Raw genomic sequence first — 23,875 nt, forward strand, 5'->3', positions numbered from 1 at the left:
ACAGGCCCTGATGTGTGATGTTCCCCTCCCTGTGTTCACGTGTTCTCATTGTTCAACTCCCACTTATGAGTAAGAACATGCAGTGTTTGGTTTTCTGTTCCTGTGTTAGTTTGCTGAAGATGATGGTTTCCAGTTTAATCCATGTCCCTGCAAAGGACATGAACTCATCCTTTTTTATGACTGCATAGTATTCCATGGTGTATATGTGCCACATTTTCTTTATCCAGTCTATCATTGATGGGCATTTGGGTTGGTTCCAAGTCTTTGCTATTGTGAATAGTGCTGCAATAAACATACGTGTGCATGTGTCTATAGTAGAATGATTTATAATCCTTTGGGTATATCCCCAGTAATGGGATTGCTGGGTCAAATGGTATTTCTAGCTCTAGATCCTTGAGAAATCGCCACAGTGCCTTCCACAATGGTTGAACTAATTTATACTCCCACCAACAGTGTAAAAACATTCCTATTTCTCTGCATCCTCACTAGCATCTGTTGTTTCCAGACTTTTTAGTGATGGCCATTCTAACTGGTGCGAGATAGTATCTCATTATGGTTTTGATTTGCATTTCTCTAATGACCAGTGATGATGAGCTTTTTTTCATGTGCTTGCTGGTTGCATAAATGTCTTCTTTTGAGAAGTGCCTGTTCATATCCTTTGCCCACTTTTTGATGAAGTTGGTTTTTTTTATTGTAAATTTGTTTAAGTTCCTTGTAGATTCTGGATATTAGACTTTTGTCAGATGGATAGATTGCAAAAATTTTCTCCCATTCTGTAGGTTGCCTTTTCACTCTGATGATAGTTTCTTTTGCTGTGCAGAAGCTCTTTAGTGTAATTAGATCCCATTTGTCAATTTTGTCTTTTGTTGCAATTGCTTTTGGTGTTTTAGTCATGAAGTCTTTGCCCATGCCTATATCCTGAATGGTATTGCCTAGGTTTTCTTCTAGGGTTTTTATGGTTTCAGGTTTTACATTTAAGTCTTTAATCCATCTTGAGTTAATTTTTGTATGAGGTTTAAGGAAGGGGTCCAGTTTCTGTTTTCTGAATAGTGCTAGCCAGTTTTCCCGGCATCATTTATTAAATAGGGGATCCTTTCCCCATTGCTTGTTTTTGTCAGGTTTGTTGAAGATCAGATGGTTGTAAATGTGTGGTGTTATTTCTGAGGACTCTGTTCTGTTCCATTGGTCTATATATCTGTTTTGTTACCAGTACCATGCTGTTTTGGTTACTGTAGCCTTGTAGTGTAGTTTCAAGTCAGGTAGCATGATGCCTCTAGCTTTGTTCTTTTTGCTTAGGATCGTCTTGGTCATTCAGGCTCTGTTTTGGTTCCATATGAAAGTTAAAGTAGTTTTTCTCTAGTTCTGTGAAGAAAGTCAATGGTAGCTTGATGGGAATAGCGCTGAATCTATAAATTACTTCTGGCAGTATGACCATTTTCACGACATTGATTTTTCGTATCCATAAGCATGGCATTTTTTTTCCATTTGTTTGCGTCTTCTTATTTCTTTGAGCAGTGGTTTGTAGTTCTTGAAGAGGTCCTTCACGTCCCTTGTAAGTTGTGTTCCTAGATATTTTATTCTCTTTGTAGCAATTGTGAATGGCAATTCACTCATGATTTGGTGATCTGCTTCTCTGTTATTGGTGTATAGGGTATATTTTCTATTAACCTCCTCATTCATGAAGGGGCTGAACATTAAGATGCTTTAGAGATGTTCTTTGAGCATCCATATCAAAGCCTTCTTTCAAAAATGTCTCATCACTTATTGAATCCTTTATCACTTGGAGAGAAATGAATTTTCTAAAGATGCAACACCGTGAATAAATCCTTTCTTTTTGTTACAAATTTACCTCTTTCAAGATTTCAATTTTGTCTTCTGTTACAATTAAAATGTATTAAAAAAATCTAAAATGAAGAATTAGCTGACTGTTAATTTCCTATGGGACTGTTTACGTTTTAATGAGTCAAGAGCTATCTGATTTTTTAATAGCATGTTATCCTATCTCATGATAATCAAATTCCCAAGGGAAGGATTGATAAATCAGAAGGATACACAACCAATTGTTTCATCTGGTAATCAACTTTAGAGGAAATAAAATAAATTAATGATAATTAAACACTTTAAGTATGACTGTTGGCTTAATTTCTAATCATTTTAAGTGAATATGCACCTTTTAATGTTATTTAGTGCATTCGTAATACTTTACTTTCTTTTCATCTGCACATTTATCCATGATGATGTGATTTTATTAAATCCTTTTTATGGCTCTCCATTAACAACAGCATAGACTCTTAACTCTTAGGCTCTTAATGTGACATACAAAACCTTATCTGCCTCTGCCCCTCTTCTCTGGCCTCAGTCCTCTACAGATGTCTTCCCTCCGGCCACTGGACTCTTCTATCTCCTCACACACACCTGCTGTTTCATGCATCTGTTTGGCTTATGCTGTTCCCTGCATACCAACCGGCCATCCGTTTTCTTCATCTCGGTAACTTCTACTCATGTTTTTGGTCTCTAATTAGGTGTCACTGCCTCCAAGATGGCTGCCATCACCAAATCAGGGCTTTTGTTTCACACGAGCAGTTTGAAGGAATTATTTTGAAACTACAGTTTTGATCCAATCATCCACAATGATGAAATGAAGTGATGACCACCTTTATCTTTAGAAATGCTTTGTTTTACAATGTGTTTTTCTGATATAGCTAAACCAGATTTGAGGGGGTGAATATTTGTATGTGGGTGTACATTTTTCCTGCTTTCACTTTCAGCTTCCTGTATCCTTACAGTTTTTTCCAAACACCAACTCAAACCAGACATATTTTTAATATGTGTTTTATAAACACTCTAAAGTTGAGTTTTTGTTTCTGTTTTTTATCTTGACTGGCATTATATGTCTTTAATTAGAGCATTAAGTTCGTTTTCATCTAATATTGACACAATATATTCTTAGATTTGCTTTATATTTGTTCTGCCTGTTGTATATTCTTTCTAATGCCTGTTGTATATTCTTTCTAACTGGCAACTCTCTTCAGTTTCATCAGATACTGTTTCACCAGCTCCTTACTTCCACTGCTGCTGTTAGGAAACCATCTTTCTGCCTGTTACTCCTTCGAAACTGTCTTAACCCGGGCTCCTCAGAAGCGTGCTTGTAGTTTATTTTTGGAGGTGATGCCAGGAATAAGAGTGGAGGACCAGGAAAGGCGTGCCCGGAAAGGAGGGAGATACAATTTTTAGGCTATCACTGCTGTGGACCACTAGAGCACAATCTCGCTGAGCCCCTCCAAGAAGCCATGTGGAATGTGTTTTTAAATTGTCCAACAGAAGAACAGAAAATGCCTCAGAGTTGCCTCACAGAGGAGAAGAAAGCTTCCCATCCTCCATTAGTCAGAGGTTTGCCCTGGCTTGTTAACTCCTCGTACTTCCAGGTTGTGCATCTCTAAATGCAGAATAGGTTTCCACAGGCAGCCAAGATGCAGGGATAGACAGGCCTTGACAGAGAAGGGAAAATGATGCTTGAGTTGATGATGCTAGAGTCAGTGTGAGATTCTGTCAGGTTATAAATGTGTGAAGTGTGTTGCCAGAATTGGCTCGGTTAAAAAGTAGGGTACTACAGCTTACAAGAGGTGTTGAGCAAGTAAGCAATCCATCTTTTCTTCTCTGCCTGCTTTTGAGATTTTTCTCTTTGTCTTTTGTTTTCTGCAGTTTTACTATGATGTATCTAAATGTGAATTAAAACAAATATATTTACTTGGAATTATTTGACTTTATGAATCTGTGGATTGGGGTTTCCACAATCTTCTGAAAATTATTAGTCATGTCTTTTCAAATATTGTCTGTGCTTCATCATTTTTCTCCCTTTCCTCTGGGATTCCAAATAAACATGTTCTTATTCTATCTCCTGAAATCCCATTTCAACATATATTAGACCCATCTGATTCATCTGCCATGACGTTCACCCTCTTATCAATATATTCCCTCTTTTTATCTCTCTGTGCCGTGTTTGGCTCAGATATTTCTTCTGACCAACTTCTAGGTTGCTAAAATAATTTCTTTTTGAAATTTTTTATTTATTTTGAGACAAGGTCTCACTCTGTCACCCAGGCTGCAGTGCAGTGGCGCAATCATGGCTCACTGCAGCCTCAACCTCCTGGGCTCAAGTGAGCCTCCCACGTAGCTGGGGCTACAGACACACACCACCACACTTGACTAATTTTTGTATTTTTTGTAAAGACCAGGTCTTGCCACATTGCCCAGGCTAGTCTCAAACCTCTGGGCTCAAGTGATCCACCCATCTCAGCCTCCCAAAGCACTGGGATTACAGGTGGGAGCCACTGCACCTGGAAAATTATTTCTAATATGGTATTAAACCCACTCACTGAGTTCTTCATATCAGTTATTTTCAGACATTTTACTTGGTTATTTAACACATTTTGTGTTTCACTTTTATAGTTTTCTATGACCTGGAGATATTTCATGCGTATTTTTTTCCTTTCTTTCTAAAGTTTTATTTTTGACTCTGTATATAAGCTTGCTTATTTTTTATTTAACGTGGTAACCATAGTAGAATGTAAAACCAATGTGGGACAGTTAAATATTCCTCTTTTCACTATGTTTAACAAATAAAAGAGCACACAAATATCCAGCTATTATCTGCACTTGAAATACTGATGGCAATACCATGTTCCTTTTATCTCATATCTAAGCATTTTGGAAGAGTTTTTTTAAATATAAGGTTTCTATGTCTTCACCTTGTATTCATTCACTTTTCAAAAAACTTTTACTTTTAGAACAGTTTCAGTTTTACAGGATTATTACAAAGATAGTACAAGGAGTTCCTATTTATCCCACACCTAGTTTTCTCTATTATAAATATCTTACTCTTGTATATTTGTCATAATTACTGAACCAATATTGATACACTGTTATTAATAGAAGTCGATATTTCATTCACATTTCCTCAGCTAATGTTCATTTTGTATTCCAGAATCCCACCAGGAATAGCAAATTATATTTAGTTGTCTTGTCTCTTTACATTCTTAATTGTGACAGTTTCTAGACTTCATGGCTTTTGATGCCCTTGAAAATGTTGAGGATTGCTTGTCAGATACTTTGTAAAATGTCAATCCATTGGGATTCATGTGACATTTTTCTCATAATCAGATTGGAGTTAGGTGTTTCAGGCAGGAAGACCACAGAAGGAAAGTGGCATTCCCATCACACGTAATCAGGGGCGCATACAATCATATGATGTGTCACTGCTGATGTTGCCGCTCATCACCTGGCTGGAGATCGTGATCCTCTACTGTAAAGTTCCTCTTTCTTCTCCCTGTCTGTGTTGTTCTCCTTGGAAGTAAGTCACTCAGTACAGTTATACTTTACCTTCTTAAGGAAAGGAGTATCTACATAAATATTTTTGGAATTCTTGTATTATGGCAGACTTGTCTTATCCCTGACTTATTTATTTACTTATTCAATCATTTATTTATATCACTATGGACTCATGAATATTTATTTTATGTTTTGGGTTATAATCCAACACTACTTTATTTATTGGGAGCTCTTTCAGTCAGCTCCTGTATCCCTTTGACATTGTCTCATCATAGTGGGGTTTTGTTGTTTGGTTGTTTTGTTGTTTTCTTTGTTGTTAACACTTTCTTTCTTACTGGCACTATAAGATGCTCCAAACTAATCCTGTATATTTCCTGCGTCATAGCACCTGCACCATCTTCCATTCCCAGTCCTAGAATCAGACGTTTCTCCTACGAGCTCTGGACCCTTTTGGTTCTTGTATTAGAGAGTGGTATTGGAAATCAAGATCGGGGCACTAAGTGTGCCTATTGCTGTTTGGCTGTTTTCCTCTCTCAGCTGTCAGAGCAAGGAAACATATATGCGTGTCCTAATCCAAGCATATACACACACATATCTAGAAATTTTTCCATATTTAACTATCTGTATTTAGATTAAGCTAAATGTGAATTTATACACATGGGCTTCAACCCTAATTTATGACCACATTAATCATTCTGGACTCTTTCCTTGCTTAGCTGTAATCTCCTACCTCAAGAATAAGACATTAGATTCCCACCATCTGCCATCCATTTGCTTAACATGTATGTTTCCAGCATACATGTTATTCGTCAGCTCAGGTGATCCTAACAACATACCACAGACCAGGTGGCTTAAAAAACAGAAATTTGGCTGGGAATGGTGGCTCATGCCTGTAATCCCAGCACTTTGGGAGGCCGAGGTGGGTGGATCACGAGGTCAGGAGATGGAGACCATCCTGGCTAACACAGTGAAACCCCATCTCTACTAAAAATACAAAAAATTGGCCAGGCGTGGTAGAAGGCACCTGTAGTCCCGGCTACTCAGAAGGCTGAAGCAGGAGAATCTCCTGAACCCGGGAGGCAGAGGTTGCAGTAAACCGAGATCACGCCGCTGCACTCCAGCCTTGGCGACAGAGCGAGACTCCGTCTCAAAAAAAAAAACAAAAAAAACCCAAATTTATTTCCTCTCAGTTCTAGAGGCTAGAAGTTTAAGATCAGGGTTTCATACTGGCTTGTAGATAATTTATGTAAATGGAATCATACAATATTTTTGGCCTTTTGTAACTTAGTTCACTTAGCGTAATGTCTTCAAGGTTCATCCATGTTTCAGCATGTTTCAGAATTTCTTTCCTTTTTAAGGCTGAATAATATTCCATCATATATATAAAAAACATACCACATTCTGAGTGTCCATTTATCCATCACTGGACACGTGGGTTACTTCCACCTTTTGGCTTTTGTGAACAGTGTTGCTATGAACACGGGTGCACAAATATCTGCTCATATCCCTGCTTTCAAAACTTTTGGGTATATACCCAGAAATGGAATTGCTAGATCCCATGGTAATTCTATTTTTATTGTTTTGAGAAACTGCCACACCGTTTTCCATAGCACCTGTACCATCTTACATTCCCATTAACAGTACACAAAGGTTCCAATTCCTCTACAGCCTCACTAACACTTGTTTTGTTTTGTCTTTGGAGGAGGGAGTTTTATTTTAATGAGTAACAAGATTTTTTATAATCTTGCTAATAATCTTATTAGATTATGTATAGATTATTTTGGGGGTATATGTGATATTTTGGTTCCCATATGCAATGTGTAGTGATCAAATTAGGGTAATTGGGATATCCATCACCTCAAACATCTATCTTTTTTTGTGTGCAGAGAATGTTAAAAATCAACTTTTCTAGCTATTTTCAAATATACAATAAATGATTAATCTTCACCCTACTATGCTATCAAACACTAGAGCTTATTCTTTCTATCTGTGTGTTTATATCCATTAATCAGCCTCTCTTCACCACCACCCCCATCAGCCTTCCCAGCATCTGGTGACCACTTTTCAACTCTCTACTTCCATGAAATCCACATTTTTAGCTCCCACATATGAGAACATATGATATTTCTCTTTCTGTGCCTGGTTTATTTCACTCAAAATAATGGCCTCCAGTTCCATGCATATTGCTGCAAATGACAGGATTTCATTCTTTTTTTTATAGCTGAATACTATTACGTCATATATGTAGACTGCATTTTCTTTACCCATTCTTCCATTGCTGAATATTTAGGTTGTTTCTATATTCGGCTACTGTGAATAATGCTACAATAAACATGGGGGTTCAGGTATCCCTTTGATATACTGATTTCATTTCCTTTGGATAAATACCTAGTAGTGGGATTGCTGGATTGCATGGTAGTTTCATGTTTAGTTTTTTGAAAAATTTCCATACTGTTTTCCATAGGAGTTGTACCAATTTACATTCTTATCAACAGCGTATGAGGGTTACCCATCAGATGAATAGTTTGCAAGTATTTTCTCCCATTCTACAGACTGTCTGTTCACTTTGTTGATTGTTTACTTTGGTGTGTAGAAGCTTTTTAATTTAATAAAGTCCCATTTGTCTATTTTTGTTTTTGTTGCCTTTGCTTTTGAAGTCTTAGCTATAAAATGTTTGCCCAGACCAATGTCTTAAAGCATTTCCTCTGTTTTCTTCTAGTAGTTTTATCGTTTCATGTCTTACCTTTAAGTCTTTAATTCATTTTGAGTTGATATATATATATAGTGAGAGAAAAAGGTTTAATTTCATCCTTCTGTATATGGATATCCAGTTTTCCCAGCATAATTTATTGAAGAGGGCATCCTTTCCCCAATGTATGTTCTTGGTGCCCTTGTCAAAAATTAGTTGGCTGTAAATATGTGGATTTATTTCTGGATTCTCTATTCTATCAGTCTATGTTTTTATAACAATACCATGCTGTTTTGTTACTATAGCTTTGTACTATATTTGAAGTCAGGTTGTGTATGCCCCTAGCTTTATTCTTTTTGCTCAATATTGTTTTGGCTACTTGGGATCTTTTGTGGTTCCATATGAATTTTAGGATTTTTTTTTCTATTTCTGTAAAGAACGTCCTTGATATTTTGATAGAGATTGCATTGAATTTGTACATTACTCTGGGTAGTATGGTCATTTTAACAATATTAATTGGTCTGATAACTGCAATATGGAATGTCTTAACATTTGTTTATGTCATCTTCGATTTTTTTCCTCAGTGTTTTATATTTTTCTTTGTAGAGGTCTTTCTCTTCCTGAAATTTATTCCTAGGTAATTTTTTTGTAACTATTGTAAATGGAATTGCTGTCTTGATTTGTTTTTCAGCTAGTTTGTTATTGGTGTAAGAAACACTACTGTCTTTTGTTTTCTTTCTTTTTTTTTTTTTTTTTTTTTTTTTTTTGAGATGGAGTCTCACTCTGTCACCCAGGTTGGAGTGCAGTGGCGTGATCTTGGCTCACTGCAAGCTCCGCCTCCCAGGTTCACACCATTCTCCTGCCTCAGCTGCGCCCCCCACCCCCAACTCCATTAGTTGGGACTACAGGTGCCCACCACCACGCCCAGTTAATTTCGTTGTATTTTTAGTAGAGACGGGGTTTCACCGTGTTAGCCCGGATGGTCTCCATATCCTGATCTTGTGATCCGCCCACGTTGGCCTCCCAAAGTGCTGAGATTACAGGCGTGAGCCACCGCACCCGGCCAGAAACACTACTGTTTTTTCTATGTTGGTTTTGTATTGTGCAACTACTGAGTTCATTTACTAGTTCTACACATTTTTTTGGTGGAATCTAGGTTTTTCTATATATAAGATTGTGTTGGCTAGATGTGGTGGCTCATGCCTGTAATCCCAGCACTTTGGGAGGTCAAGGTGGTGGGGATTGCTTGAGAGGAGCTCAAGACAAGTGTGGACAACATAGTGAGACCCTATCTCTAAAAAAAAAAAATATATATATATATACACACACACACACACACACAAATTAGCCAGGCATAGTAGCACCTGCCTGTCGTGCCAATTACTTGGGAGGCTAAGGCAGGAGGATCACTTGAGCCCAGGAGTTTGAGGCTGCAGTGAGCCACCATCTGAGTGAGATTCTGTCCCCCTTCCCCCACCAAAAAAAAAAAAAATTGTGTCATTGTGTCATCTGCAAAGAAGAACAATTTCTTTTCCAACCTTGATTCTTTTTTTTTTTTCTTTTGTCTATTGCTCTGGCTAGGACTTCCAGTATTATGTTGAATAGGGGTGGTAAAAGTGAGCACCAGTTTTTTGATCCAGTTCTTAGAGGAGAAGCTTTCAACTTTTCCCCATTCAGTATGATGTTAGTTGTGGGTCTGTGACAGATACATGGCTTTTATTATGTTGAGGTATGTTCCTTCTATGCCTAATTTGTCGAGTTGTTTTGTGTTTTTTTTTTTTATCATGAAGAGATGTTGAATCTTATCAAATGCTTTTTCTGCATCTATTAAGACAATCATAAGGTTTTTGTTCTTCATTCTGTTGATGTGATATGTCATATTTATTGATTTGCATATGTTGAACCACCCTTGTATCCCTGGGATAAATCTCACCTCATCATGGTGAATTATCTTTTTGATGTCTTGTTGGATTCATTTCGCTGGTATTTTGTTTTGAATTTTTGCATCTGTGCCATCAGGGATATTTGCCTGTAGTTTGTTGTTGTTGTTGTTGTTGTGTCCTTGTCTGGTTTTGGTGTCAGGGTAATGCTTGTCTTGTAAAATGAGTTAGGGAGCATTTCCTCCCCTTCAAATTTTTGGAATAGTTTGCAGAGAACTGGTATTAGTTATTCTTTATAAGTTTGGTAAAATTCAGCAGTAAAGCCATCTGGTCCTGGGCTTTTCTTTTTTGGGAGACTTTTTATTGGAGATTCAATCCTGTTACTAATTATTGGTCTGTTCAGGTTTTCTATTTCTCCCTTGTATAATCATGGTAGGTTTTGTGTGTCTAGGAATTTATTCATTTCCTTTAGGTTTCACAATTTGTTAGCATATAGTGGTTCATAAATAGTCCTTAAGGATCCTTTGAAGGTTTGTGGATCCACATCAGTTGTAATGTGTCCTTTTTTGTTTCTGATTTTATTTATTGAATCTTCTCTCTTTTTTTCTTGGTCACTCTAAGTAGCAGTTTATCGATTTTGTTTATCTTTTTTAAAAACCAACTTTTTGTTTTGTTGATTCTTTGTATGTTTTTTAGTCTCTATTTCATTTAGTTCTGCTCTGATCTTTATTCTTTCTTTCTTTCTACAAATTTTAGGTTTGATTTGTTCTTGCTTTTCTGGTTCCTTGAGGTGCATTATTAGGTTGTGTATTTGAGATCCTTTTACTTTTATGACCTAGGTGTTTATTGCTATAAACTTTCCTCTTAGCAGTGTTTTTGCAGCATCCATAGGTTTTGATATGTTGTGTTTCTGTCTTCATTTGTGTCAAGGAATTTTTAAATTTATTCTTAATTTCTTTCCTAACCCAATGGTCATTTAGGAGCATGTTGTTTAATTTCCATGCATTCTTTTCTTCCCCAGAATGTCCACTTTCATCCATGTATTTTTATAGTTTCAAATATTCCTCTTGTTTTTGATATCTAATTTTATTCCACTGTGGTCAGAGAAGACACCTGATATGAATTCAATTTTTTTATTTTTTATTTTTTTTGAGACGGAGTCTTGCTCTGTCTCCCAGGCTGGAGTGCAGTGGCACGATCTCAGCTCACTGCAAACTCCGCCTCCCGGGTTCACGCCATTCTCCTGCCTCAGCCTCCCGATTAGCTGGGACTACAGGCGCCCGCCACCACGCCCGGTTAATTGTTTGTATTTTCGGTACAGACGGGTTTCACCATGTTAACCAGGATGGTCTCGATCTCCTGACCTCATGATCCTGCCTGCCTCGGCCTCCCAAAGTGCTGGGATTACAGGCATGAGCCACCACCACGCCCTGCCGAATTCAATTTTTAAAAAAATGTTTGAGACTTGTTTTGTGTCCTAACGTATGGCTAATTCTAGAGAACGTTTCACATGCTGATTAAAAGAATGTGTATTCTGCACTTTTCATGCAAAATATTTTGTAAATGTCTGTTAGGTCCATTTAATCTGAAGTACAGTTTGAATCCAATGTTTCTTTGTTGATTTTCTATCTAGAGTTCTGTCCAATGCTGAGAATGGAGTGTTGAACTCCCCAACTATTATTTTTATGGAGGTCTATTTCTCCCTTTAGATGTAATTATATTTGCTTTATATATCTGGGTCTGTTGAGTGCATATAGCATTTCTTTTTTTTCTTCTTCTTTTTCTTTTTTGGTTTTTTGAAACAGAGTTTCACTCTTGTTGCTCAGGCTAGAGTACAATGGCACCATCTCGGCTCACTGCAACCTCTGCTTCCCAGGTTCAAGCAATTCTCCTGCCTCAGCCTTCCTGAGTAGCTGGGATTATAGGTGCCCACCAGCACGCCTAGCTAATTTTGTATTTTTAGTAGAGACAGGGTTTCACCATGTTGGTCAGGCTGGTCTCGAACTCCTGACCTCAGGTGATCCGCCCACCTCGGCCTCTCAAAGTGCTGGGATTACAGGCATGAGCCACTGCGCCTGGCTTAATGCAAATAACATTTCTAAATAATGCTATATCCTCTTGCTGAACTGATTTATTTTTTATTATCTAATGACTTTCTTTGTCTCTTTTTATGGTTTTTGACTTAAAAGTCTTTTACCTACTATAATAATAGCTACTCCTGCTCACTTTGACTCCATTTTTATATGCCTTCACTATGGATCTTCATGTATCTTTACAAGTGAAGTGAGTTTCTTATAGACAATATATAGTTGGATTGTGTTTTATTTTAATCCATTCAGCCAATGTCATTTAAATGGAAAATTTAATTCATTTACATTACATTCAAGGTTATTATTTATAGGTGAGGACTATTCCTGTCATTCTGTTAGTTTTTTTCCGGTTCTTTTGTATATCCTTTGTTCTTTCATTCCTTCTTGTTTATCATTGCAGTTTGGAGGTTTTCTGTGGTGGTAACATTTGACTCCTTTCTCTTTCTTCTTTGTATTATTGATATGCCATTGAGCTTTATGCTTTTGTGTATTTTCATTATGGTAGATACCATCCTTTCACTTCCAGATGTAGGACTTCCTTAAGCATTTCTTGTAGGGCTGATCTATTGTTGATGAATTCCCCCAGGTTTTGCTTACCTGGGAAAGACTTTATTTCTTTATTTTTGAAGGCTAGCTTTGCTAAGTATTGTATTCCACACTGGCAGTTAGAACTTTGACTATATCATCTCATTCTCTGCTGGCCTAGTAGGTTTCTTCTGAGAAATCCACTGTTAGTATGAGGAAGATTCCCTTATATGTGACTTGATGCTTTTCTCTTGCTCATTTTAGAATTCTCTTTTTGCCTTTACCTTTTGACAGTTTGAAATTCATGTGTCTTGGAGAAAATCTTGTTGGGTTAAATCTATCTGGAGATCTTTGAGCTTCCTGTACCTAGATATCTATATATCTTGCAAGACTTGGGAAGTTTTCAGCGATTATTTTGTAAAATAGGTTTTCTATGTGTTTGCCCATCTCTTCACCTTCTAGAGCTCTCAAAATTCAAGTATCTGGTTGCTTTATGGTATCCCATATGTCGTATAGGCTTTCTTTATGCTTTCTTATTCTTTTTGTTTGTTTGACTGGGTTATTGCAAAAGACCTGTCTTCGAGTTCAGAAATTCTTTCTTCTGCTCCATCTAGTCCATTGTTAAAGCTCTTAATTGTATTTTTTATTTTATGCATTGAATTCTTCAATTCCGAGATTTCTGTTTGACCTTTTTCTTCAGTATCTGTTTGTTAAATCTCTTATTTAGATCTTGAATTGATTTCCTCATTTCTTTGTATTGTTTATTTATGTTCTCTTATATCTCACTAAGTTTCTTTTTCTCTCCTCCCTCTCTGAGTTTCTTTAATATCATTATTTCAGTTCCTTTGCAGACATCTCTTAGATTTCCTTTTTGTTGGGATCTGTTACAGAGAATTATTGTGTTCCTTTGGAAGTGTCATGTTTCCTTGCTTTTTCATGTTTCTTGTGTCTTGCACAGATACATTGGTATCTGTGGTATAAAAGTTGCTTCTTTCAGTTTTATAGATTGGCTTTCATAGTGGAATACCTTTTCCTTTGGATATTTCTTCGATGTTGGTTGGGTAGGTTGCTTTGGCTTTAATTCTGGATGGGCACAGTAGTGTAGTCTCTGCATGATTTCTTCAGCTATATAATGAGCGTCAATGATGTCTCTGAGTTTTCCAGTGTCTTATGCTGTGGTTGTTATTGAAGGCTATAGTGGGGCTTTGTTGGGGACAGGAGAACCAGGCAGGCTGGTCCATGGACACCAGTGGTAGGGACAGCTGGCTAAACATCGGGTTCTTGAACCCTCTGGCAGCTTACATAGGCACTAGTAGTAGCAGGTCTGGGTAGACCAATTCTTGGGCCTCCAGGTGGCTTGCTTGAGTGCTGGCAGTGGCAGCAGTGGGCCAGATGGGTGTCAGGTCCTCAGGCCCCTTGGCAGCATTCATTGCAAAAGCAGTGGCAGTAGCAGCAGCAGGCCAACCCTTCAGCCCCCATGCAGCACATGAGTACCAGCAATTGCAGTGGTTGACTGAATTGACCAATCCCCAGGCCACTGACACACACATATGGGTGCCAGTGCCAGTGGAAGGTTGGGCAGGCAAGTCCCAAGGTCTTCAGTAAATCCACATGGTGGCAGTGATGGGCAGGACAGGTCTATTCTCAGGCCCCTGAAAGGCATACATAAGTGCCAGTGGTGTCAGGCAGAACAATCCCCAGGCCCCTGGAGGGTATATGTGAGTGCCAGTAGTAGCAGGTGGGGCAGATCAATCTGCCGGCCCCTGGACAACACGCATATACACTGGCAGCGGCAGTTGGGGTGAGTTGACCTCTAGGCTTCTGAATGATGCGTGTGGGCACTGGTGAAGGTGGAGATAGGCAGGTCTGGCTTATCCTCATGACTCCAATGGTGCTTGTGGGCGCCACTTGCAACAAGCAGGGTGGATCTATCCCCAGGTCCCCAGACAGCATGCTGGGGCACTGGTGGTGGTGGCAGTGGACAGGTCAGGACCATCCTCAGGCCCTCAGATGGTATGCATGGGCACTGGCAGTGGTGGGCAGGGCAGGTGGATCCCTAGGCCTCCAGATAAAAAATGCATGCAGGCTCCACTGGTGGAAGCTGCAGGTGGGTTGAGTATAACCTCAGGTCCTCCAATGGTGTATATGGCCACTGGCTATAGTGAGTGGAGCAAATTGATCCCTTTGCTCCCAGACTCATTTTTTAATTAGGTTGTTTGGTGTTATTTTTTATTGCTCAGGTTTAAGTTTTCTGTGTATTCTGGATATTAATGTTTTATCAGATATGTGATTTGAAAATATTTTCTTCTATCCTGTGGATTATCTTTTTCTTCTGTTCATAGGGACTTTTGAGGCACAGCAATTTTTAATTTTAATGAAAGCTATTTTTCCTTTTGTTTCCTGGGATTTTGGTGTCATATCCAAGAAATCATTGCCAGATCCAATGTCTTGAATATTTTTCCCTATGTTTTCTTCTAAGAGTTTTATTGTTTAGCTCTTAACATTTCAGGAATTAACTACTGATAACACCCAACAACTTGGATGGATGCTCAGTTAAACAGCCACTTTCAAAGTGTTGAATACTGTATGATTCCATTTATAGAACATTTTAGAGGTAACAAATTGTAGTAATAGAAAACATATAAGTGGTTTTCAGGGGTAAGGATATGTGGGCAGTTGTGAATCTTAAGTGGTAACATGACGGAGTTTCTTCTATGTGATGTATTCACTCTTGTGTTCTGGTTGTGGGGGTAATTACATGAATCTACACATGTGATAAAGTTTTATAGAAGTATGCTAAATAAATAAATAAAAGAGTGCCTGGAAAAGTTGGTGATATCTGAATAAGGTCTGTACCCGAGTTAATGTTGTATCAGCATCAATTTCCTAGTTTTGACAATGCGTTAGGGTTATGTCAGCTATTCCCATTGGGAAAAGCTGGGGAAAGGGTACTTGGAAACTTCTTGTGAGTCAAACAATTTTGAAATAAAATAATTTAAAATTCTATTTTAAAATCTCTTCAATGTTTGGCCATTGTACTAAGAATAAAATCTAACCTATTTTGCAAAGCATACAATGCTTAGCATGATGTAGCCCTTTCCTGTCTCTTCTCTGACCTTATCTGCTTGCTAGCCTCCCCCTTCTACTGTACACGAGCCATCACTTTCCTGTCAATTCCTCAAGCATAGTAACTCCTCTCCCACCTCAGGGACTTTGTAACTGTTGTTCCTTCTGTCTAGAATTCTCTTATCACAGCTGTCTCATGAAAGATTCATACTCTCCTCTGGGTGGTGAGATTTTTTTCATTATTTGTTCAACAAATATTTATAAATGCAGGTTTGAGAGGCAAAGCCTCAAGGCAGAAGTGTAGTTTTGAACATATTGGTTTGAAGTGCTTCTGAGACAACTGGAAGTCACAATTAAAAATCTAATTAGATCCTCAGTCTAGAACTAGATACACAGTTTGGGATCTGGCTTACAATTTGATGAGTTGTACAGGAATTGGATGATACTTGAAGCCATGTTAGTGAAATGAGATCATATAGGAAGAGAATATACTCTGAGAAGAGAGTAAGGCCAGACCCTGGGAACCACTAATAGAGCAGGAGGGAGTGATAACCAAGCCAAGTTAGAGTGTTTCAAATGGGAAGATTCATCCCATGTATCAAATGCTGCTAAAAAATCAGGTAAGATCAACAGAACTATGTTTATTAAATGTAACAACATGTATAGCCATATGTTGATGATATAACTAGAAAAATACTATTAAAAATAATAATCCTATTTTTAATACGATTATTTTTAGTAGCAATACTATTATAACATTTTGAAATACTATTTAGTATATTTTAAAATACTATTTAAAAATAATAATATCGTAATAATAATACCAAGCATGGTATCTCACACCTATAATCCCAGCACTTTGGAAGGCTGAGGCAGGATTGAGCCCGGGAGTTCAAGACCAGTCTGGGCAACATAGCAAAACCCCATCTGTACAAAAAATACCAAAATTAGCCAGACGTGGTGGCACACACTTGTCATAGCTATTCGGGAGGCTGAGGTGGGAAGATTGCTTGAGCCTGAAAGGCAGACGTTGCAGTGAGCTGTGATTGAGCCACTGCGCTCTAGCCTGAGTGACAGAGTAAGACCTTGTCTCAAATAATAATAATAATAACACAAACATTAGCAGTAATTATAATGAAACTTGTTCTGTCATAGATCACTAGTAATAACATAACTTGGCATAATTCTTTTACAAATTATTTTGGCAATATGTATCAAGAGAGTTTTGTTTGTTTGTTTGTTTGCTTTTAGAGATGGGTTTTCACTCTGTTACCCAGGCTGGAGTGCAGTAGTGTGATTATAGCTCACCGTAGCCTCAAACTCCTGGGCTCACATGATCCTCCTGCCTCAGCCTCCTGAGTAGCTGGGACTATAGGTGCACACCACCATGCCAGGCTAAAAGGTTTTATTTTTTTTTTTTTTTTTTTTTTCTTTTGGAGACGGAGTCTCTCTGTTGCCCAGGCTGGAGTGCAGTGGCATGATATTAACTCACTGCAACCTCCACCTCCTGAGTTCAAGTGATTCTCCTGCCTCAGCCTCCCGAGTAGCTGGGACTACAGGAGCCTGCCACCAGGCCCAGCTATTTTTTGTATTTTTAGTAGAGACAGAGTTTCACCATGTTGGCCAGACTGGCCTCAAACTCTTGACCTTAGGTGATCCACCTACTTTGGCCTCCCAAAGTGCTGGGATTACAGGCGTTGAACCACTGTGCCCCGCCTAAAAGAGTTTTTAAAGTGTTTATAACTTTTGAGCCAGCAATCACACTTCCAAGAATCTTATCAAAAGAAATAGTCCTAACCATAGACTGTGTATCTGATGATGTTCCTAGCAATAATATTACCAATAGTGAAAAAAATAAAACCACCAAAGTGTCCAATACAGGAGTGTTAAGCAAATGGTGGTAATTCACTCAGTGAAAAATTATGCAGACATTGAAAATGATGTTTATAGACTGAACATGAATATAAAACAGTAGCCTGTACTTGGTAAATCTGAAGAAAACACTAATGTGGTTTTTGCCTTTTTGTTAATTTTTATGTGTTAATTTTTTCCATATTTATAAAATTATCTTTAATGACCATGAATTACTTTCTTAATCAAAAAAATATATTTTTAAGCTTGTTTATATGATTATATTAACTTTTTCTTGATATTTTTCCTACAATCTTCTTGTATGTGTTATTTATTGTATTTTACTTCCATCTTACTCTTTGCTACATTAAGAATGCTTCATTTGCTCTTTGCTCAGCAGTTATACAAAAGGTAGTTGTATTTAAAATTCTGAATAGTAAATATGATTTTCAGAAACAAAATTAAAGTATCTATTATTATTTATTAGGCAAACCTATACTTCTCTATACAAATCATCAAATAGGCAGGGTGCAGTGGCTCATGCCTGTAATCCCAGCACTTTGGGAGGCTGAGGCAGGTGGATCACTTGAGGTCAGGAGTTCGAGACTAGTCTGACCAACATGGTGAAACCCTGTCTCTACTAAATATTAAAAAAATTAGTGGGGCATGATGGCGCACGCCTATAATCCCAGCTACTTGGGAGGCTGAGGTAGCAGAATCGCTTGAACCCAGGAGGTGGAGGCTGCAGTGAGCCGAGACTGTGCCACTGCATTCCAGCCTGGGCAACAGAGCAAAACTCTGTCTCAAAAAAAAAAACAAAAAAAAAAATCATGAAATGAGTATTCTTCAGGAAAGGCCTTCCTTGACCATTATTCCTACTTCCCACAATGGGTTCTACTATCAGATAATCCCTTCGCCCCTCGAATCCCTCCTTACTGGCACTCATGATAACAATCTTAAAGGTTCCTTTGTGAGTGGATGCCATGTTTTTAGAAAGTTAAACAAAAGCAGTATTAGAGGATTAGGATAAAATTCTAGACTAGCCCTCATCATCTGATTTTTTAATTCTAGAAATTTCCCATAGTAAAACAGTTGCTTCTGTTCTAAAAGTACCTTACTAGGAATAATTCCAACTCAATTCCCCTTCTCCTTATGTATCATGAGAAAAAGGGAGCTTTTCAGATCGATCTGATTTCTAAGAGCATTTTTCTTAAAGCCTCCGGATATCGTTTGAAACCTGCCTTGAAAGAATATGTCATTTCGAAGGCAGGCTCACGTAGAAAGAATTCTAACAGATGAGTTTTAGAAACTCTACACTGTATTTCATTGAGATTAAAACTAGGGTTATTTATTTAAGTATTCCCATAGTTTCAGTTCATCCAGGATTCTGATTGTGTGTAGAGATTTTGACGAGTTGGAAACTGTATTGTGACTTATTTATAATTCATTAAGTTCGCATGGGGAGGAGGCTATAAGGTGGAAAGAACAAAGCTGAATCTTGAGCACACAGTAAATTTACAAATGTAAACAATATCTTAACCACAATAACAAATTCAATGTATCATGATGTCATATCAAATTACTTTAGCTATGAAAATAATAAAAAATGAAATTTTATTTTGTTTTTACAGAATTCCATAGTACTCAGCACACAGATGGCCACATTGGGACAGAAGCCCACCATACATACAATTCTGAAGAGAAAAACCTATGTATCAAATGAGAAAATGAAAAAGGGGTATTTAATTTTTTTAATTTTAAATATGGAAATATGAAAACTTAAACTAGATTTTAAAATCCTAGTGGCACTTAATGGAATATGTCTTATATGTTATTTTCAAGTGCCTTCTTTTATAAAACACAAAAAAATTGATAATCAGAACTAATTACTAACTTAGAAAATGCTAGACTCTTGGATTAGAGTTTTACAATGTGTCCATACCTAATCCTCAATCCAAGAGCGTCATTTGAGTTGGTGGCAAATCCTGGAAATATCTCAAAATGTGTCCTGCTGGTTTATAAAAGTCAACCCCAGTGGTGTCCAGTACCCATACATACACACACACACACACACACACCACAAATTCTACCTGAGAGGCAAGATACATTACTGTTAAAGTTAGTAGGTTATCACGAGGTATAGACAGACTTCCTTAGTCTATTAAGCACCTAGACACAGGGCAAGGTGCTTTTAACTAAAGGATAAAGTACCTGCCTTCAATAATCTTCCATTTAGTGCAAGAGACAAACAAGAAACAGACATTATATAGGAGTGAGGCCAGGGTGCAGAGGAACACAAAGAGGGTGCACCAACTCTGGCCTGGAGGAGAGGGAGTCAGGGAGGACTTTCCTAAAAAGGGGACATCTGCATTATTGAAAAGAAGTAAAACCTAGCCAACTGGGGGAGAATTCCAAACATAGGAAATGACAAACAGCAGGTCCTCAAATAATGTTCATTATAACATTGATTAGAAAAAACTTGATTCCCTGTTGGGGCCACTGCTGTGTGGAGTTTGCATGCTCTCCCTGTGTCTGCGTGAGTTTCCTCCAGGTATCCTGGTTTCCTCCCACATCCCAAAGCTGTGCACTTGAAGTTCATGGGTGTGTCTGCGTGGTCTCAGTTGGAGTGAGTGTGGGTGTGAATGTCAGTGTGCCCTACAATGGGATGGCGTCCTGTCCAGGGTAGGCTCCTGCCTTGAACCCTGAGCTGCCAGAATGGGCTCTGGCCAACCACAGCCCTGAACTGGAATAAGTAGGTTAGAAAATGAATGAATGGATGGATGAATACAAACTATCGTAAAATAAAAATTTGTAAAGTAGACAAGACTATGACATGACAATAAACAATGCTGTAGGAAAGCACTCAGAGAGCCACCATATTTGTGATTGTTGAGTTTTGAACTGTGTGATGGTAGAAGGTGTTTCTTAACAATTTGGCAACATTAATTTCTTGATTTAAGCCATCACTATGATCGCCCTCACTCACTGATTCACCAAGAGTTCGGTAAATAATTACCTTACTTGTGAGCCACCGCACCTGGCCGTAAGAGTTCTTTATATTCTAGATACAAGTTCTTTATCAAACACATGATTTACAAGGATTTTCTCCCATTCTGTGAATTGTCTTTTCAGGTTCTTCATGATATCCTTAAAGCACAAAAGTTTACATTTTTATGAATTCCTAATTACTTATTTTTTTCCTTTGGTTCTGTGTGCTTTGGGTGTCATATCAAAGAAACCGTTGCCAAATCCAAAGTGACAAAGTACCACACTGTTTTTCTTCCTATGAGTATTATAGTGTTAGCTCTTACATTTAAGTCTTTGGTCTGTTTTGAGTTTATATTTGGTCTGTATTTGCAGTGAGTTCATTTTGTGGTGGGGGTCCAAATGAATTCTTTTATATCTGGAGATCTAGTTGTCCCAGCATAATTTGCTGAAAAGACGGTCGTTTCCCCCATTGAACTGTTTTGGCACTTGTTGAAAGTCAATTAAGAGTGAATGTGACAGTATATTTCTGGAATTTTAAATTCTATTCCATTGCCCTACATATTCATCCTTATGCCAGTACCACACTTCTCCCATGGATCTCTGCAATGCATGATCAGGGGATGCCCTTATGAGCCCATGCCACCAGGGCCTTGGGTCCAATACACAGAGCTGTGTGGAGCCTCAGCAGAGCAGCCACTCAGGCACACACAGAGACCCAGGAGTTTTACATACTCCGGACCTGGGACCCCTGCCAAGGTGGAAAATTTGTCCATACATATCCCTAGGAAGGGGGCTGAATCCAGGGAGCCAAGCAGCATTATTCGGTGGGCCCCAATTCCACAGCACCTAAGGAAAAATTCTAGAAAAATGTAAACCGTCAAAGTTGACCCAAAAAATACATATAGAACTTGAGTAATGTTTTAACTGAAAAGAAACAATTATTATTTAACAATCATTGAGGAGAAGAAAGCACTAGCACAGATAATTCCAATCCTAAACAGTGAGATGAAGTCATTAGCATACCCAAAATTCAGGCAAGAGCTATGTAAGAAAGGAAAATCATAATCATAAGCTGATCTTGTTCATGAATGTAGATGCCAAATCCTGAATAAAATATTATCAAATAAATTTAGCAATAGGCCAGGCATAGTGGCTCACGCCTTTAATCCCAGCACTTTGGGGAGGCCAGGGCAGGAGGGTTGCTTGAGGCCAGGAGTTTCAGACCAGTCTGGGAAACAGAGAGGGACCTTATCTCTATACAAAAATTAAAAATTAGCCAAGTGTAGTGGCATGCACTTGTAGTCCGAGCTACTTGGGAGGCTGAGGCAGGAGGATTGCCCAAGCCCGGGAATTTGAGGCCACAGTGGGCTATGATCTTACCACTGTACTCCAGCCTAGGTAATAGAGTGAGACCTTGTCTCTAAATAAATAAATACATAGCTCCAGTAATATATATGAAAAATACATGATATGTGATCAAGTTTATTTATACCAGAAGTGCAAGTTGTGTATAATATTTTTAAATGTTTTAATGTAATCTATTACATTAATAGCTTAAAGGAGTAAAATTAGATGATCATCTCAATAGGGACAAAATAAAGCTTTATTTCAAAATTTTTTTTACTTCCTGCTTTCCTTGGCTTAGTAAAAAATGAAATAAAAAATTTTTAACCTCATACTGTACGTAAAAATAATCTCAGATGAATTAAATACGTACATATGAAAGGCTAAACTGAAAAAATTTAGAAATATAGAATATCTTTATTGTCTCAGGATAGTGAAGGATTTCTACAATTCAAAAGTTACTCAAACTATGCAAGTAAACATTTGATAAATTCAGCTCATTAATGAATATATGACCTGATGTTCAGCCTCATTAGTAATCAAAGAAAAATATTAATAGCCCAATGAGATCCATTTTACATATACCAGATTGATAAATATATTAAAGTTTTAGAAAGTCATTGGTGAGGATATGCAACAATGGAACATTAATGTGGATTGCTGATGGAAGGGTAAATTGGCACAACCAATTTGAAAGAATTTTACATTATCAGGCAAAGTTAAAGATGCACATCCCCCACGGTTACAAGCTCAATACCATTATATACCCTAGAGAAACCATGCACAGTTACCTAAGGAGATGTGTAAAATAATATTTGTAGCAGCATTGTCTGCAATTGCAAAAAAAGAAGAAGAAAGAAACTTTTAATTTCCACTCATGGAGAAATGTATAATGAAGAAACCAAACATGCCTATTACTATTGGTTTAACTGTAACAGAAAACTTGATTAATAATGGTTTAACAACAAAAAAAAATTTTTCTGCTGCTTAAAAAGAAGCCTAGAAGTAGCCAGTGGTTAAGGCCCTAGGCTTTTTCCACCTTCTTCTCCACCATCCTCAGTGTTGGCCTCATCTGTGGCCTCATGGTCACAAGATGGCTGCTGAAGCTCTAACAGCACAAGTCTTCACTCAGTGTGAGAAAGGCGGGTGACAGTGAGTGGCCAACGTAGCAAAGAGGACCTTTTCCTTAATGATGCTATCGTTTTGTCAGAAAAGAAAGTAACTGCGCTGGGTGCGGTGGCACATGCCTGTAATCCCAGCACTGGGAGGCTGAGGTGGGCGGATTACCTGAGCTCAGGAGTTCGAGACCAGCATGAGCAACATGGCAAAACCATGCCTGTATGCACAAAATACAAAAATTAGCCGGGCATGGTGGCACACACCTGTAGTCTTAGCTACCTGGGAGGCTGAGGTAGGAAGAATGCCCAAGCCCAGGAGTTTGAGGCTGCAGTAAGCTATGATTGGGCCGCTACACTTCAACCTGGGTGGCAATGAGACCCTATATCAAAAAGAGAAAGAAAAAGGAAAAGAAAATAATTTCTTAGATGTCCTTGTATATCTCATTGGCCACAGTGGGTTACATGGCCAATTCTAGCTACCAGAGAGACTAGGAAAAAAAAATCTGGCTTTTCCAGCCTATACAGTGTGAGGCCAGCAAAGACAAGGCAGTGCTTTTCAGTGGCGCTCACCGGTTTCTACCACAGCAAAATCACCTGCTGTTCAACCAATAGATTGGCTTAGTCTTTTTCTTTTCTTTCTTTCTTTCTTTCTTTTTTCTTTCTTTCTTTCTTTCTTTCTTCCTTTCTTCCTTTCTTCCTTTCGACAGGGTCTCAGTCTGTCACCCAGGCTGGAGTGCAGTGGCATGACCACAGCTCACCACAACCTCAAACTCCTAGGCTCTAGCAATCCTCCCATCTCAGCCTCCCAAGTGGCATGTGTCACCATACCTGGCCAATTTTTCCACTTTCTGTAAAGACAGGGTCTCCACCTGTTGCCCAAGCTGGTCTTTATTTTTTTTCCTTCAACTTTCAAGTTGAGGGGCACAGCCGGTTTGTTATATAGGTAACATGTGGCATGGTGGTTTGCTGCACAGATCATCCCATCACCAAGGCATT

At 38.3% G+C, this 23,875-nt stretch overlaps 1 protein-coding gene and 1 pseudogene across 7 annotated transcripts in view; both read left to right on the plus strand.

Annotated features, from left to right (window-relative positions):
* The window catches only part of LOC126951160 (40S ribosomal protein S2-like), a 375,530-nt pseudogene that overhangs the window by 119,987 nt on the left and 231,668 nt on the right, over positions 1-23,875 (plus strand). The window lies entirely within an intron of this gene.
* Positions 1-23,875, plus strand: part of CATSPERE (catsper channel auxiliary subunit epsilon) — a 185,924-nt gene that overhangs the window by 43,932 nt on the left and 118,117 nt on the right. For all 6 annotated transcript variants that reach the window (XM_050784989.1, XM_050784983.1, XM_050784982.1 and 3 more), the window contains one exon: positions 19,061-19,167. In XM_050784989.1, coding sequence (XP_050640946.1) covers positions 19,085-19,167 — 83 coding nt within the window. In that variant the 5' untranslated portion in view covers positions 19,061-19,084. The remainder of the gene's footprint in view (positions 1-19,060; positions 19,168-23,875) is intronic.

This window comes from Macaca thibetana, chromosome 1 (assembly GCF_024542745.1).
Source record: "Macaca thibetana thibetana isolate TM-01 chromosome 1, ASM2454274v1, whole genome shotgun sequence".
Taxonomy (NCBI): domain Eukaryota; kingdom Metazoa; phylum Chordata; class Mammalia; order Primates; family Cercopithecidae; genus Macaca; species Macaca thibetana.